This window comes from Mytilus galloprovincialis, chromosome 6 (assembly GCF_965363235.1).
Source record: "Mytilus galloprovincialis chromosome 6, xbMytGall1.hap1.1, whole genome shotgun sequence".
NCBI classification, from domain to species: Eukaryota; Metazoa; Mollusca; class Bivalvia; order Mytilida; family Mytilidae; genus Mytilus; species Mytilus galloprovincialis.
In genome coordinates, this window is record NC_134843.1 from 6,619,308 (window position 1) to 6,636,935 (window position 17,628).

Below are 17,628 nucleotides of genomic sequence, written 5' to 3' on the forward strand. Positions count from 1 at the left end.
TTTTCCGACATAAGAGATAAATTGTGTGAGGCAGTCCCGATAACCAGAGACCCAAAATAGGAATATAACACTATGCCTCCAGCGCCTGTGGTAAATACTACTAAATAGCATCTGCATAGTACATCCGCACGTATGTTAGATATTACACTCTTGCAACCTTGAAACTAGGTGGTGCCCCATGCATTGGGATATAAAATGTAGATATTGATAGATTACAATGTTTTCAGTATTGGAACTGATGCTGCCACGATAATAGAAATTTATTTCTCGACTATCGTAAATTAAGTATCTCTTAATATTTTTTACTACCACGATCAATATTGAATTAGATATTAATATTTCAGAAGTTTGTGTTTGATTAATAATGCTTATGAGCAAAGTTACAGCAGGCACACTAAACTTATATATAGTTGTTCAAAATTAACGCCCTTTGTCACGTTGTTGAATTAACTTGATAGAATCTAAATAGAAACTTATGCTTTAATGAAAAATATTAGCTTCTGATAATAGAATTTAATTTCCTGATATATTTCGGAAATGCTGTACAATTGAAAACAGACAGAGATATTCAGCAACAGAACATATCTGACATGTTCCACGTCACCAGTCACAATTTAACTCATTGACCACGAGGTTCGGTAAAGTTCTACAAATTAATACAAAAGCTGAATATGTGTTTACAATGAAAATCGATTATATGGATTCTCAGACACAAAAGTGAAGAAATGAAGGTTTCAGGTTGCTGTATATGTTGGCTGTATCTATAAATGGTGCCAATATCTATCCTTTTTAGTGATACTTCTGTGCTGGCATGAATATTTTCTTCTTATGATGGATAATTTGACACAAAAAGAGACCTGTATAAGTGTACGGTTACTTTTATTTGTGTCGATAACAAAAAAAGGCGACAGATTTTCATTGTAAACACATATTCAGCTTTTGTATTAATTTGTAGAACTTTACTGAACCTCGTGGTCTTTTATACCATACTTTGTGGTATGGCTTTTCCTCATTGTTGGAAGCAATACAGTTCCCAACATTACCATCCCAAGGCTTTCGTCATTGGTTTATAGTTGTCTCATTGGCAATCTTACCACATCTCAACATTTTTATATGTTCACCTCAAAATTTTACTAACCATTGGCAGTTAACAGGAGAAGTGTTTCGGTCAATTTTCTCGCCAATTAAAACTGTCAGTTTTGTTAATGAAGCAGAAAAGGGATGGATGTATCATTATTTCGGTGTCATTGTCTAACTAGGGTTGTAGCTGACTAAAGCCAGACAAATCCGTATTCTCAATTAACTCATGTTTAAAATAAATACATGGCAGAGGTTTATATGAATCTGCACTGTGGTTTGGCAGTGTCAGACACAAAGTATATGTACAAAACGTTCTGTTTCAATTGGAAAATCAATCCTTTCTGTACACAATTTATCTTACTTGATATAAACAGACACTTGAGGATTTTTGACTTTATAATAGACAGGTGGTAAATCTCGTACCGATCTGTTGACAGACATAAAGCCACCTTGGCAGATCTAACCGCTTTTTTTCACCTTTCCGATATTTTTTTGCATTTGTTTGGTTTGTTTTTGTTTATATTTCCCTTCCAAATGTAGATTGGGTACAGCTCTTTTTCTGTCCTAATTTCAGCACAGGATAATTTCAACACGAGAAAAACAGATTTAACAAAATGAAAATACATACGCGAACAAAACATTTTTGGAATAGTTTGGCTTTTATTACTGCATATCAATCATTTTACTTTTTTGTATATAAAATTTAAAATTATATAAAATGAATTTTATTGCACAACTTTGAAATTTGAAAATTCTACAGGGGGCAAAATGCAAAACTACACTCCTCACTGAGTTAAGTGAACATACTAAACGAGCATCGGTTAAAAGTGCTTCGGCTTGAATTGTACAGTTTTAAACTCATAATTATCATATATTTAAGAACAAGGTGTAGTATTGTCTAATGAGACAACTCTCCACATGAGACTAAATTTAAAAGAAATAACAACCATACCTCACCGTAAATCCTTCAATAAGAACCAAAGCCCATACAGCGTAGTCAGCTTTAAAGGACCCCGAAATGACGAGTGTAAAACACTTAAAACGAGAAAACTAACGGACAAAATTTGTACATAAATTAGGCAAACGACTGTCATGTTCTTGTTTGAAGGAAAAGGTGCTTAAACCTTAGTGTCATTATAGCTAGCTAAACTTTACTTTTGCATGCCAGTTGTATACAATTCCATAATATTGACTAAATTGTGAGAGCAAAACTAACAGATATCATTGGTAGACGTGAAAATAAAAACGTATACTCCTTTTCATCTCCACGGAGTTGTATAATCTTGACATATACAAGGTTCTGTAATGCCAATGCTGGTATGTATCATATGTTTTTACCGTTTGCGCTATTGTATTACGAAAAAGCACCATATCAATATATAACGTTAAAGACCCCCTCCCACCCAAGCAAAAAAAGAAGGTCTTACTCGGTTTTTTCGAAGGAGTTTCAACCTTAGTTTTTTGGCGCATTTTCAAAATTTGTAAACTTTATCCATAATATTTTAAAGCTAAAAGTATAACTTTTACATGTTATAAATGTAGACATTAACTACAAGATATATTTTGATGTTTGAACCGGGGGACCTAATTTTCTCTAAGAAAGACGCCTACCCAATTATCCGAGTACATGTATAACCATACTACACATACCAAATGTTGATCCATTCACTTTCTTTTTTTTTAATCGCACTATTATCAGAATTTCCAATTCCTCATAATGACATTGTCCGAAATTTGTTCCAAATAATATTGATACTAGATGATTATAAAAACTGCACAATGTTACTGTCAAACCTGACGTAATTTATTAAACATTCAAAGGTGAACGTTCATTCCAATGCACACCTTACTCAGAATGCCAAAATACTATGCACTTAATCGCTAACGTTATAGCCTTGCCCCTAAAATGCATCATTTCAAAATAACTATAAAAGATATCTTGTCTCGTGGGAGAACTGATTGAAGATTTATTGTTTGGATGTATGTTTCCTCTTTTCTGTATTACCTTTTTGTCTACGAAACATAATTGAAACATAGTTTATCCATTTGATAAAATCACCTCAAAGTAAAGGCGGAAGGAACATGTTTATAGATCTCTAATTATGTTTAAAATAATAATTTTATCAATGGTGTTGAAATCACATCTGCATGGAAAAACATTCATTGTTATTTTCATAATTTTTATCATAACTGACGGGAAGTTATAAAATTATAATGCCGTAGACTTATACAGATTTTGATTGTTTTTTACTCTTTGCGAAACAAGATTTCTTTATGAATGACGGAACTAACAGAGGTCGTTTGTCAAATAGAAGACGATTCAAGAGTTAATACAGAAGAAACAATATCTGATGAACAATTAGATTATGATATACCCCAGGAATATGTTATACATCAAAATACAGAACTTGAAACTGTTTCGAGTTCATTCGTCTTGGAGAATAATTGTGAAAATGCACTGGAAGTTACACAGAGTCGAGATGCAGCAGAGGAAATTTTTCAAAACGAAATTAGAGAAACCCAGTGTTCACCTTCACTGGACGAAACTACTCAAAAGACAGAACAGAAACCGGATCAAAGTGCGTTCGAAAATGACATTGAAACTCCCCAAAGTCCAGCTGGATCTGAGGGAAAATCCCCGAATGCCCCACGGAGTCCACCCGTTTTTAAGTTTACTTCCGAATGGTACTACGAAAATCCGGAAACAGATAGTGATTCTAGTTGTTGTGTAATAAAAGGAGACACCCTGGACCGCCGTTTATCCAGGGACTCATTCAGTGCTGAATCCGATGTAGATTTGGAACCACTTCCAATAGTATCCGAAAGACGTAGTTCAAAATGGAGTGCAACAATCTTATTTGTGGCATCGGAAATTCAGATGATTATAGATCTCGCCGAGTTTTGTCCTGACGAAGGTTTTGTGAACGCACCCAAAAAGGTTTGTTGTTTAGTTTTTATTATTTATTTAATTGACAGTTTATGTTATTTCTTAATATTTGATTAAAGCAAAAAGTCTGTACAATATACAAATTGAAAATGCACAAAACATTGATTTTAAAGTGTTCGGTATCTGCTTGACCATTGAAAAAGTTGATTTAAAAAGTCTTACTTTATTCTCTGTACCCCCAAAACACATTCTATGATAAATCTGTACAGAGATGTTATGTTCTAACAATAGTGTAAACACAAAAAACCAAAACAAATACGAGGATCTTATTTACCCCCCAGAAATATCATTTAAATACAGCAATAAGTTGAACATTCATATGTTGAACAAGTCACATAAATGAGGCGAAAAATACAAAAGGAATAGATCTAAGTCGAGGAAAAACTAACAACCCCTTTGTAAAAAAAAACCAAACAGAACGACGAAAAGAAAAACAAAGAGTCGAAAAACACATCATGAAAAGCAAAAGACCGATGAATGTGAACCTCACAAAATACTGATTTGTTTTGGCTTTCTTAGACACTTCTAATGTTGACCTTTGACTGTTTGATAAATGACTTCAAGTTTGAAAGTACAATTGGGTTGGCTTACAATCAACATTAAAGGCTACACATTTAAATATATTTCGGACAATAATGAAAGGGAAATTCTTATATTGTTGCGATTGTAAAAGCAACCAAAAATTTAACAGATCACAAATGACAAAATTTAATGTTTATTTCATAAAATCTATCAGAATATGAAATAGAAAAAAGATTTTAAAAAGTAATAAGTAAATAATCTGTTGTGACTTTCACAAGGATATTTATATTAAAACAAGTTATTCGATTCTAAATTTCTTGCCAACACCAATTAGATGCTTCACGTCATATTGTTGGTTAAATAGGAGACATATTTATAAAAGTTTTTCCAAACTTGTTTCCAGATCCCATATTTGAATTTCATGTAACAATGTTATACTTTAATGTTGTAATTTTTCATTAATGCATACTGTTTAAACTAAACACTAATTAGTTTCAGAAGGAAGCTGTGAAAAAAAACAAAGAAAAAACATTCGCAAAAATTAATGATAAGTAAATAAATAAGCTATATATATTGAATTGAGAATTGAGGTGTGTTAATTAATACAATGTACAGTCTTTTTTAAATGGGCCGTTGCCAAAGTATTATACCCTCTCAATCTGTTGTTATTTTTGTTGTTTAAAACAAAAATCAAATTGAGTGTACACTTACAGGAGCTAGATTATAAGACCAAAAGAACAATTATTACTAACCCATTTCTCTTTCTGAAATATATATTTATAACGAAAGCAGATATAAAATTCATATCTGAATGTATCTTGAAAATTTGAATCTTGTAAACATAATTTTTGTGTTTATCATTCTTTTTAAGAAAAATGTCGGAACAATAGTACAAACTATTTACAGATTCTATAAGATATGTCCTATTGTGCATTGACCTTGCTTAACCTCTGCATCTTTTTACTTTGCACCCCGTTAAGAGTTACTGGCTAAGTTCTAATTGTGACACACACATGTTGTGTTGTTTCTAATGCATTAGGTCGAGGGGAACATTTATATCCGTGTTAAGGTTCGATCGTAAACTTGAAAGTTGCATTTTGTACCTTCTTTGCAGAACACACCACATTTACAGGCCTGGGTAATTAAGAACAAAACAACAATATTTCTGCTTGTTGTCAGAATAGTGCGTCTCAGCAAGTTGACATCCTACTGCGTGTTAAAAATGTGTGAGCTAGTCCGCCTTAGAGTGATGGTCTAATCGAAAGCAGAGATCACTTTCATATCTGATTAACTTGTTTTCGTCCTGAATATGGCTGAAAAATGGTCTTTCAACCCTGCAATTCTAATTTCAGATTGCAGGTGCATGTTTGACAAAATTAAATTTATCATGTGAGGTGTGATAAAATTGATTACTTAATCATATATTAATTCTATTTTATTAACCATCAAATTTATGATTATATCACTATACCCTGAGATCAAGCTACGCCAATAAAAATTCCAGGTGTTGTAACTGCATTAGCGACCTTGCACCTGCCAGAATAAACAAGTTAATAAGGCGTCATTGATATAAAATACAATAATTATCAAAATGATAATATATGCCATGTGTATCATTTACAGCTACCTGGTAAGCAGGAATGTCTGAACTTTACCTCATAACATTGCTCGAGTTCAAATGCATAACTGTTTTTCATCGAGGCGTCGTGTTCACCTTCAAGTTTGTTCTATATAAAAGGTGCCTCGCTGATGAAGGACTCATCACTGGGTTAAGTTCCGTACCGATTCTATCATGTAAATTTGACGATAACACTTAAATATTTGTATTCTCTCTTGCCATCGAACCTCAAGTAATTACAATTTTATCTCACATAGACAAGATTCCAATGTAGGTTGAGATACCTGTCGTTTCAGAAGATATTTTACATATGAATGAAAAGAGATGCTAGGCAAACGTCAATGAAACAGAATCCAAACAAAATATTGCAATCAGAAAAGACTAGATAAGGAAGGCTATTGGGTATATCCATGATCCATGATCCATGATACACAATCAGTACATACATAACCGGTCATGCATAGCAAAAAAAAAAAAGTAAAGCAAAGGAACTGCGATTTTTTTCATGGATGTTTTTTTTCGTCTAAACTCTAGACTTGAAAAGACTTTACGTTTCTAAATGAGTAAAGGTTCAGAAACCGAACTCGGAAGAAAGGCAGACAACACCGTTATCAATAAAGAAAAAAAAAGATAAACAAGACACAGAGAATCATAGAACTGTTAAAAAACACGTCACTTCACAGTGAACCAAACAACAAATCACATCACAGTTCATAAAACATTATACAAAAAACCATGCAACACCTCAAAAAACACTGCACATAGAGCCAAACAACAGCGCAAAAAAAAAAAAAAAAAAAAGCACACTATACAGAGAATCAAATAGCAGTCACAAAAAAATACAAAAAATCATACAACAGTTCATAAAAACTACAAAAGTACCATACAACAGTAAACGAAGACACTACACAGAGTACCAAACAGTGTACCAAACAGCAATTCACACAAAACTTCAGAGAGAATCAAAGAACATTTCATAAAACAACACATAGAGAACCAATTAACAGTTCACAAAATCCTACACAGAAAACAATACAGCAGTTCACAAAACACTATACAGAGAACCGAACAATAGTTTACAAAACACCACACATGAACCAAACAACGGCACACAAACCTCTTCACTGAAAACCAAACAATAGTTCACAAAACACTTTATTGAGAACCAAACAACAGTTCACAAAAACAAAACAAAAACACTTAACTGATCAACCAACAGCTCACGTATCACTTCACAGAGAACCTTACAACAGTTCACCAAACACCACACAGAAAAATTAATAAACAGTTCATAAAACACAACACAGAGAACCAAACAACAATGTACAAACACACTTATCAGAAAACCAAATAACAGTTAAAAAATACATGTTATATATCGAACCAAACAACAGTTCACAAAACATTTAAAAGAAAACACAACAGTTCATAAAGCAACACACATAGAACCTTACAACAGGTAACAAATAATTTAAAACATCACACAGAGAACAAAACAACAGCACAAAAACACTTCACGGAAAGCAAACCAAAATTTCACGCAACACCTATATAGAGAACCAAAGTACCTATCAAATCTCTGTGATCACACGACGTAGGTTCAATATTATAACTTGGTTACTTCACCTAATTTATCAGAGCAAATAGGTGCTTCTAGAATAAATGTTATATTTCATCATTGTCAGTCAAACGAGATCTTATGACATATATTTGATCTTTAGAGTACTTTTTCGAGACAAGTAAACAAATCCAGATGTTATACGAAAACACCCATTGTAATATTGGATAGCATTCGACTAGTTTGCAATAACCCTAGGTAAGAATTAATATCAATTACAAAACAGTATTCCTTTATACATTTTAAATTTATTTTGTGAATTTCGATTGATATCATGTTTCTCTTTAAACGAATCAAGTTAATTTCTGGTATTTCCAATATATAAATTCTTTGCTTTCATCTTGTTTTATGAGAAACAACTGAATTTTACCACTTATGATACATTGACCTATTGTTCAGCTGATAAAATGTTAAAATAAAAAAGCCGTCAAACTTTACGGCTATTCAATTCCTGAACGGATCATTTTCTCTGGCATTCACTACATTTTATTATAATTATGAAACATGAAAAGTTTTCTTGTATACACGTTGGTTTGCTATTTCTATCACCAATGTTAAATCGCGCATAACGTTATCCTCTTGCAATCTCATTATTTCAGCTCACACGGCATGCATAAGGGCGCGTTGTTTAAACACTTAAAGTATATTACCTATTCGTTAGCTATCATAATTGTCTGAAATGTGCGAAATAAAACAGCTAAAGTTTGCCTGTGTTAACGATTACACAGATTTCATTTATTGTTTTACGATCGATATGTCAAAACAAGTGTAATCGAATAAAAAGCATATAAGTTGCATTTCATAATAGATAAAGATTAAGTCTACTGTCACGCTTTAAAATTGAAAATAAACGGCAAATATTCCGCGCATTTAGTATTAAGGGACTTCAGTTTTTTTCACAAATTACAGAAAAAAATAATCTGCTGGTGTCCTTTTCTTGTTTGGTTGCTGCCTCATTGACGATTGGCTATATATTTTTTTCAGTATTAAAACCCCCAACATTGTACACTTATTAGATGTAAATGCTGATACGAAAAGAGCTTGTGCTGATAACATAAATCATACTGTCATAAAAGAATTAAAGAAAATTCATGGAAGACATAATTTATTGTGCAATGTTATCGTTACTCTGTATTTATACACGATTAATTTATTTTGTATTCTTTTTTACATAGTTTCGTATTCATACATGCTTTAATCCATTTTTCAATTTTTTCAATTTTTATTTACTATACATGATTTTATCTATTTTGCAATATTTTCATTATTTTATATAAATTCTTGTTTTTTTCACATTAAAATCTCTACTGTTTTGTTGAAAATGTATCGCGATAGGTTGTCACAGAAAAAACAGCCATTCTGTATATCGGTCGGGTTCCACCAAACAGAAAATATAAGGTAACACAATCCTACTATAGCTACGATAACCAACATAGAAAGGAACACTAATCTTTGGTTGTCCCATGTGGTAGATTGTTTCTGAAAGCGAGGTTGGTTGAATGCGTTGCATTGGTCTCCTCCTCCAATGTCACATGGATCTCCTCCAATGACACAAGGGTCACCTGCGACAATGACGCATTGGTTTCCTCCTCCAATTACATCTACTCTATCAAAATCTGTAGCTAAGTTTGAATCCCTCATCGCCTCTAGAATTTGTACCTTGACTTGATTTGAATCAACGTCTTTCCAGAATGATAACATATTTTTGAATTTAGATTGATCTGCGGCAGATGCCACAACGGAAATCGCAGACGAATTTAAATCGTCTTCTGCTCTTATCTCATCTTCCATAAGTCCAATATCTTGTAACAAGGATTTGATTTTATACTCGAGTTCCATTTGCAAATCTGCTTCCTCCTTGGCCTCTTCTTCTTCTCTTCTCTTTCGTTGTTCCTCTTCTTTTCTTTCGTTCTCTGCTTGTCTGATTAGTTTTATTTCCAGTTTGTAAAATCGATTTAAGCGTTTACCGAGATGGTTAATCTTCTCTTTCCTGGTTAGATTTTGAAATGAAAGATATTCATTGCCCATTATAACTTCAAGTTCGGGTGAATATAACTTTTTTGTGGCGCGCATCAGCTTGTTAACGATCACTTTTGTATCGCATGTTTCAAATAAAGATTTTAGGGCGCTCAGAATTCGCATGTCTTCTGTATCCATTTCGTTTGATAGCTGTGTTTGGTCCTTGGTAGCCTTAATGCTTATAGTATTTTTAGAATCGTTTTTCAAGGGAATCACAAAGCCCATTTCTCCCACGTTTGAAGTCTGAAATTTGCTTATTTGCTTATTTATCCATTTTGATTTTTGTACTGTATGCTTTAGAGTTTCCGTTTCAGTATTTGTTTCTTTTTTGCTGTGAATTAAAAAAAAAATGTCTGTCAATGATTTTTAGTAAATTTGATTCTGAAAACCTTATCCATTGAAAATATATAAATATGGTTCTACACGTACCCATAAAGATACAGATATTTATTTCAAGTCTTCTTGAAGTATGCCTACTTGCTGCTTTGTTCATATTACCATGACTCCCAGAATTGTAAATTTGAATTGATAAAAACTGAAAATCCATAAAAGCCCTATTTATTCATAATGGCCCTGTTTTTTTTTTATAATGGCCCTTTTAAATAATGGCCTATTAATTCGCAATGACCCGCGTTTTATTCATAATTGGCGATTATTTTTATAATGACATGATGGTCCTGTTTTTTCATAATGGCCATATGTATTGAAATGCATTGTTAGTCTGTAATTGACAAGTTTTGCTTTTATTGACAAACGGACAGTTTTATACATAATGCACTAAACTGGTTTTCATAATATAAGGCAATGTATTTTATATTCGGGTCCAACCCTTATATAGATTTGTACTAAAGTAACCCTTAGTCTCCTTGTCCATACCTATAACCCTAGTAGAGACACTTACATAACAAAAAAGAACCCTTTTCCTAAGTACACTAACCCAAACAATAAAAATGAAGACCCGAATTAATTACTTTAGAAATTAGTACACAAGAAAACACCGGTAATGACTTACTTTTCCACATTAACCGCGATATAGACCGTCGGGCTTCCAGCGTCGGCCATGTTGGACGTTGTAATGTTGAATCGCGACTGGCAACGTGTTTATAACGTCGCTATGACTGTACTGTGTCGCAAACGTTTATACTCTATCATGTGACTTTTAATTTAGCATTAGCTGGGATAAGATGATATAATGAGACGATTACAATTTTATGATGGACAAATAACCTAAAAAATATCAAAATAAAAGTATGAATGAATGACTTAACCGTATACATGTATTTTGTTTTGATAGCCTCAATAAACATTAGACTAGTTCTAATTAGGTCACCCTCTTTAAAATAAAGAATTTATTATATTATTATTATTCTTGAAATTGACAAAATGTGAAATTTTATATAAAGATTGTTCCCTACACACTTAACACGACGAGCATACAGTTTTCACAATGCAAGAGCTTGAATTGTGTCTATGAGCTGATAGACAAAACACTTTCAGCCAATTAGAAAGTGTGTAACTACCAAAATTAAATTATTAACAAAGAAAATTATTCCAACTGACAGTTTGATGAAACCAGTGACGACTGTAAATATTCTACACAACAATGTATTTAATTATTGACTAAATTATATTTTTTACAGTATGAAGCAAAAAAAATTTTGCATTATACAGAAGTATAAGATAATTCAAGCATTTGTCGTAAATAGTGAACACGTATACAATGAATATGTTATAACTCGTATGTATTAGATCAGGGATGTTTTAATAACCACAAGAAAGATTAGCTTAAGCTAACGAGTTTTCCATCATGGGATATAGATTAATCATTTATATTTTATTTAAAGAAAGCCCTAATACTTTGTAAAATAGCTTATTCGTTCTTTAATGTTCCCACATCGAATAATGAAAATATATTTTATACTGACACATGCTAACAAACTTCATATTGTTTTCGTTCATTTTTTTAACACATACACTAGGCCGACAGTTTTCTCTTTTGATTTGTATTACACTTGTCATTTCGGGGTTTTATTAGTTGTTAATTTCTATGTAATTTGGTCACTTGTAGAGAGGTGTCTCAAAGGCAACATACCATATCTTCTTGTTTTTATATTGACTATATCTTAGGAATACACACAACAATTTTGAAAAGCATCAAACTTGTACTTCAATCTTACAAGAACCCTTCCATATTTCAATTTTCATGCGATTTAACTGAAAACGGTGGGTGAACATCAGCCTTGTAACAGAATCGTGTTCATTTTGTAGTCTGCTTACAATACAAAACGAAAGGACATTGGATCACTTTAAACCCACCAAGAAAAGTGTTTTATTTAGCAATCTTTACGACAGACTTTCAGAACCTCTTTTAAAGGTTTAACAAAATCTTTATTGTGTTATGTATTGCATTCAATTTCAAGAGTAAATATTTACTTCTGTGTTACAAAATATTTCGTAGGATCAATTTATTTTTTAACATTGTACTTAACACTGTAGATTGTTGTCTCTCTGTGATACCTGTTTTATACCATTGTTATCTTCTGAATGATTTAACAGTAAACTTTTAATGAAAACACTTTGATCTACAATAATTCGTGAAATATCAAAACTTAAGATAGCCATCTGCACTCCCATTCAGAACCGTTTTAAGATTAATTTATAAGCCAATAGCAGAAGCAAGGTTAAATGGATAAGCACTTGTGCTCTGTTTTACCAACGGCTTCAATTGTAAACGCATTAAAGTATTATTATGTATTTTGAAAGTATAAGAAGTGTACGGTCATTGTAAACTCTTAAACTACAAACTTCTAAACGTGATGTAAATATTTGTGATATTTTAAACACGTGTTAAATATTGATCTGCAGATATTATTTTTTGTTTTGTTGGGTTTCTGAATTAAATGCTAAAATAAAATATTATTGGGATTATCAATGATCATTGTGTATCTTAAATTGCGAAGCAAAATTCTCAATAAATGTGTACGGATACGTGTCTGAATTGAGTAAAGACCGAAATTAAGGTATACGAGAGGGGCGACAGTAACCAGAGGGACATTCAAATTCATAGATAAAAATAATCAATCTGACAACGCCATGGCTAAAAAAGTAAAAGACAAACAGACAAATTATAAGACACAAAACACAACATAGAAACTCAAGACATATCGTTTCAGAAATTGTAAACCAATTCATTTTTTTTTCTGGAAAAAAAGAAGAAATCTATATAAAAAGCAGAAAATTCGTTTCAATTATAATATGTTTCTATGACCTGTTAACGTGCAACCACTTCAAGGTTTCGAGAAAGAAGAAAAAAAAAAACACCCCACTTCTTCAATATCGAACTAAAACAATTTAGAATTAACTTTACATCTGAAAATATCTCCGACGCCAACTTGGTTCGATATTTTAATTAAGTAAAACATACAAATACATAAATCCAGACTCGTTTAGAAAAGTGCCAAATTAATACTTTTAAGAGCTGGTTGTGAGGTTAAGATGCTCCGATTAATTTTCTCGAAATAAACAAGATGTCACCAATTAGAAGGCACCGCTGAACAAATAACGTCACAACACACGCGTTGCCCGAGTTTGTTCAACATGGCGAAAGTTAAACACCCTATAACACAAGACCTAATAAATCCAACACATTCATTCTGACAAATTATAACTCTGTTATTGATAAATTTTTCTCGAATTAATGGTAGAATCATCTACATATGAAATTTATTGTCTGTCCCAAATTTATAGTTGGTATTGAAAGTTTTAGGTCAACAATCGTCGCTTTATAGTTTGTACCGCCGTGTATGAACTGTGGTATCTCGCAAAGAGACAATGCAAGTCAGACAAACATGATCGTTTTACTTGCGGATTCAGATACAAGAATATCATTTTAATGAATTCGTAGAAATCTAACAGAATGAAATGACATGTTTGAAACTATTTACACGTATCGGTGTCCATGTAGAATATTTCAAGACATAGTAATGATGTTATTTATCAGGAATACATGCATTTAAGAGTTAGATTGTTGATCTATGCCTTTGAATTGTTGAATATATTTCTATATGGTAGTAACTATTCACTTTAATACCGAAGACTATTATGATTTTAGGGTGATCCTATAGGTGATGAAAATTCTAATATAATGGCGGAGGAAGATAGATTGATAGAACTGCAACCTATAAAAGACAAATTTACAAATGGAATTTCTTATGAAACTTATCAAATACCTCTGCACGACACGGTCATTATGAACGAAGTTTACACGGGTAGTAACGGTGATATTCCGAACGACAATGATCCAAATGAAGATCCACCTAAAGATGAAAAAGACGAAGAAGCACAGGACTGTAACAGTGAAAAAGATAAAAATGAGAGCCCAAATGTAAAAGATGACGGCGAAATAAAATTCCCAGTTGAGAACTGGTCAAAGAAAAGTGACTATTTATTAGCAGCTATAGGATATTCAGTTGACTTGGCCAATGTTTGGAGATTTCCATATCTAGCTTATAAAAACGGTGGCGGTAGGTATATTTCTATAAGTACTATGTATATCTAGGTTATAAAAACGGTGGCGGTAGGTATATTTCTTTATGAAAGTATTCCTGCGTTTACAATCTCTTGGTGCATAAAATACTTGCTGAAAAATATCCTTAAATTACTCTTAAATGTGTGAAGCCGGTCTAAAACCTTAATTTCTATTTCACGTACTCATTCAACTTTCATTGCTGTTTTCACGCAGTAGGTAATATGCGAAATTGTCCACTAGGCATTACACATAATTGATTATTGAGTCTCATCATTGGGTTATCATATATTATCTTTGAAAAAAGGAACATTCCAAATATCTTATAAGGATTGAGATCTGCAGTAAACATGTATACACCTTAGTATGATAGTCTGTGTCCACTTGTTTTTGCTATTGTTTCAATGTTTAACACCGATCTGACGAGTCAAGTGCTTTCAATCAGAGTGTTATAGTTTGTTCTACCACTGTTCAGGATAGAGGGATGATTAGGCGCGCACGTACATCATTTACAGCCCGTTACAATCTTATGTATACCTACCGCAAGTATTCCAGTGAGTTTTTTTGTTGACTTGCTGTGAACCATGTTTTTGGTAGGATGACATAAACTTTAATCATGTTGAGATGATTAACAATAATATATAACTATTACCGTTAGGTGGATGTGGTTGTCTCGTTTGCAATCATACCATATCTCCTTATATTTACACTTTCAAAGTCAAATTAAAATCTGTTTTTGGGCATCTGCTAATTCTGGCTTTTTTCATGCTTAATTCATACAACAAATATATATATTAAAAATGTGTTAAAGTCACATTATCGGCAAGCTCAAATGCGAAAAAAAACTGTTTGTCAATGTGACTTATCAAGTGTGCATTATCTTATTAATTTGCGAAGAATTTAGGTAGACACCAAATACTATGATTCACATTTTAGAGTCTTAAGGTGGTACCTAACACTACAGGGAGATAACTCTATAAAGTCAGCTTAACGTTTTAATAACGTTGTGTTGTAAAGGGAATATTAAGCTTCTCAATGATCAAAATTGGTGTTGTCAAACTGCTATATAACAAGTGTAATTTTTCTGACAAAACGGTTGGTTCAAAATTTTTGAAATTTTCATATTTTTGTTAAAGGGTCAAAGTAAATACTTTGACAAAATTTTATGAAAATTAAACGAGCCAAATTAATTGTAGTGAAAGTGTTGGGTACCACCTTAAATACAAAATAAAAATAAATTGTCCTGGAGTTACTTGTATTTTCTTTTTTTGTTCTCATTGTCTCAATCGAATAATAGATTTATCCAGATTCACCGCCGCGGGACGTTTGCGCTTTTTTATAGGACATTTGCGCTTCAAATCATAGGACATATGCGCTTTTAAAAAAAAGGACATTTGCGCTTTTATGACTTTTGTACATGTAAAAATGTTTATTCCGTTTTCTCTATCGTTGACTTGAAGACAATTTTTGGATTCTGTGCCCAGTTTCACATAATCAATCGATGATTGAATGTTTTAGAACTTTTTTGTATATCACAAATCATAAGTAACCTCGAATAGTCAAAGAGTATAGCATATTACTAGTAATAGTTATTCCTCGCAAGATCTTTCCGTTTCAGATGTTTTTTGCGAGCACATTTCACCGAGATGAATAAAAGTAATTGTATCTATCAGAGATGACATATATGAGAAAACCATCTGTTTTAAAGATTTATCGGACATACCATCTTCTTTTCCATGTCATTTACATAGTAATTAATACCATTTTATATTATTGCATACCTATTTTATAAATGCAGTTGTTTTGTTTATTATTTCATTTTATAACACCAGCAGTCAAAAACAGAGCTCAGAATGGCAGACCTTAAGTTTTCTCGTTTAAATAATTAGACTTTTACATTTGTCATTTCAGGGCCTTTCATAGCCGACTATGCGGTATGGGCTGTGCTCATTGTTGAAGGACGACCTATAATAGTTGTTAATTTCTTTGTCGTTTGATCTTTTGTGGAGAGTTATGTTATATGCAATCAATAACATCTTCTTTTTATAGTTACCGTGATATAAGCATTTGATTTTATTATGTGCATGTGAGCACTACCCAAAAAGTCGGATCTGAGCTCGTTTGAAACATGAGAATTATAATATATGCATTTCGCATCTTTTTCATACGATTTATACAAATAAATCTGTGTTTCTATGCTCTATCAAATCTAAAAAAAAATCAATCCAGTTTGTGATTCCTTAGTTATTTCCTTTCAGAAACTTGACAAACTAGCTTTGCTATCAATTTTCTTTCGATTTTGGATTCGACATTGAAGAATGACAGATATATAGATGAGTTTTTAATTATATCAAATGCATTCAATAATGACTTTATTCCTCCGCATTTTAAATAAATAGTTTCAGACGCTTTATTGATCTGAATTATTCCAAACTTGTTCTTTGACGTTCTTCTCTTAATACATTAAATAATAAGGATGATCCCGACCGTCCAGTTGCAGATATAAGAAGTCTTTTGTGACGAATGTTTGCTTGGTTTATGGAGTGATGGCCAAACTGTTCGATCCTAATTACATATTACAGAAAATCATGTTTATTTCTTAAAAGGAATAAGTACGCTGCTAGAATTGTTTCTTTAAACCTTTGACCAGCATTGCAAAAACTTTTTCTTGTACAAGTATGCATAAACATAAAAAATACCTCGTTAAATTTCTACATTAATCTTTCTTTATAGGAGCCTTTATCATTCCGTACTTTACTGTACTTATATTTGGAGCCATTCCAGTGTTCTTCATGGAGCTAAGTATGGGACAGTTTACACAAGAAGGACCAATTCATGTCTGGAAGATGGTGCCCTTGTTCAAAGGTAAAACTAATAGCTAAGTATGGGACAGTTTACACAAGAAAGGCCAATATATGACTGTATGAAGACGCCCTTGTTTAAAGGTAAAACATATAGCTCAAGAGGGTCCAATACATGTCTGGAAGATGGTGTCCTTGTTTAAATGTAAAATTAATGGCTAAGAATGGGACAGTTTACACAAGATGGACCAAAAACGGTGCCTGGAAGATGGTGCCATTGTTTAAAGCTACAATTATTGGTTAATTGGTAAGGACAATTGTGCAAATAAACAAAATAATACCGATTCCAATGCTGGGTTGACCTTCACCAAGCACATGCATTCAGAGTCCGAACATTCAGTGAACCAAGATACTTAAAATTTTAGTAAGAAAAAATATGGGCGTTGTTAGAGCAAATACAATACCTTCAAGGTCACCTTTAACTGAGGGAGTTGCAAC

At 32.4% G+C, this 17,628-nt stretch overlaps 1 protein-coding gene and 1 long non-coding RNA gene across 2 annotated transcripts in view; one reads left to right on the top strand and one right to left on the bottom strand.

Annotated features, from left to right (window-relative positions):
* The first annotated feature begins 3,067 nt into the window (after positions 1–3,067).
* LOC143078807 (sodium-dependent noradrenaline transporter-like) overlaps positions 3,068–17,628 on the top strand; it is a 40,644-nt gene continuing 26,083 nt past the window's right edge. The window contains exons 1-3 of the mRNA XM_076253791.1: positions 3,068–4,018; positions 13,916–14,327; positions 17,063–17,194. Coding sequence (XP_076109906.1) covers positions 3,359–4,018; positions 13,916–14,327; positions 17,063–17,194 — 1,204 coding nt within the window. The 5' untranslated portion in view covers positions 3,068–3,358. The remainder of the gene's footprint in view (positions 4,019–13,915; positions 14,328–17,062; positions 17,195–17,628) is intronic.
* On the bottom strand, positions 8,874–10,946 carry LOC143078808 (uncharacterized). The gene is made up of 2 exons (XR_012979275.1): positions 10,817–10,946; positions 8,874–10,135 (listed from the first exon to the last, which is right to left on the bottom strand). It is a non-coding gene; the product is annotated as an uncharacterized LOC143078808 (long non-coding RNA).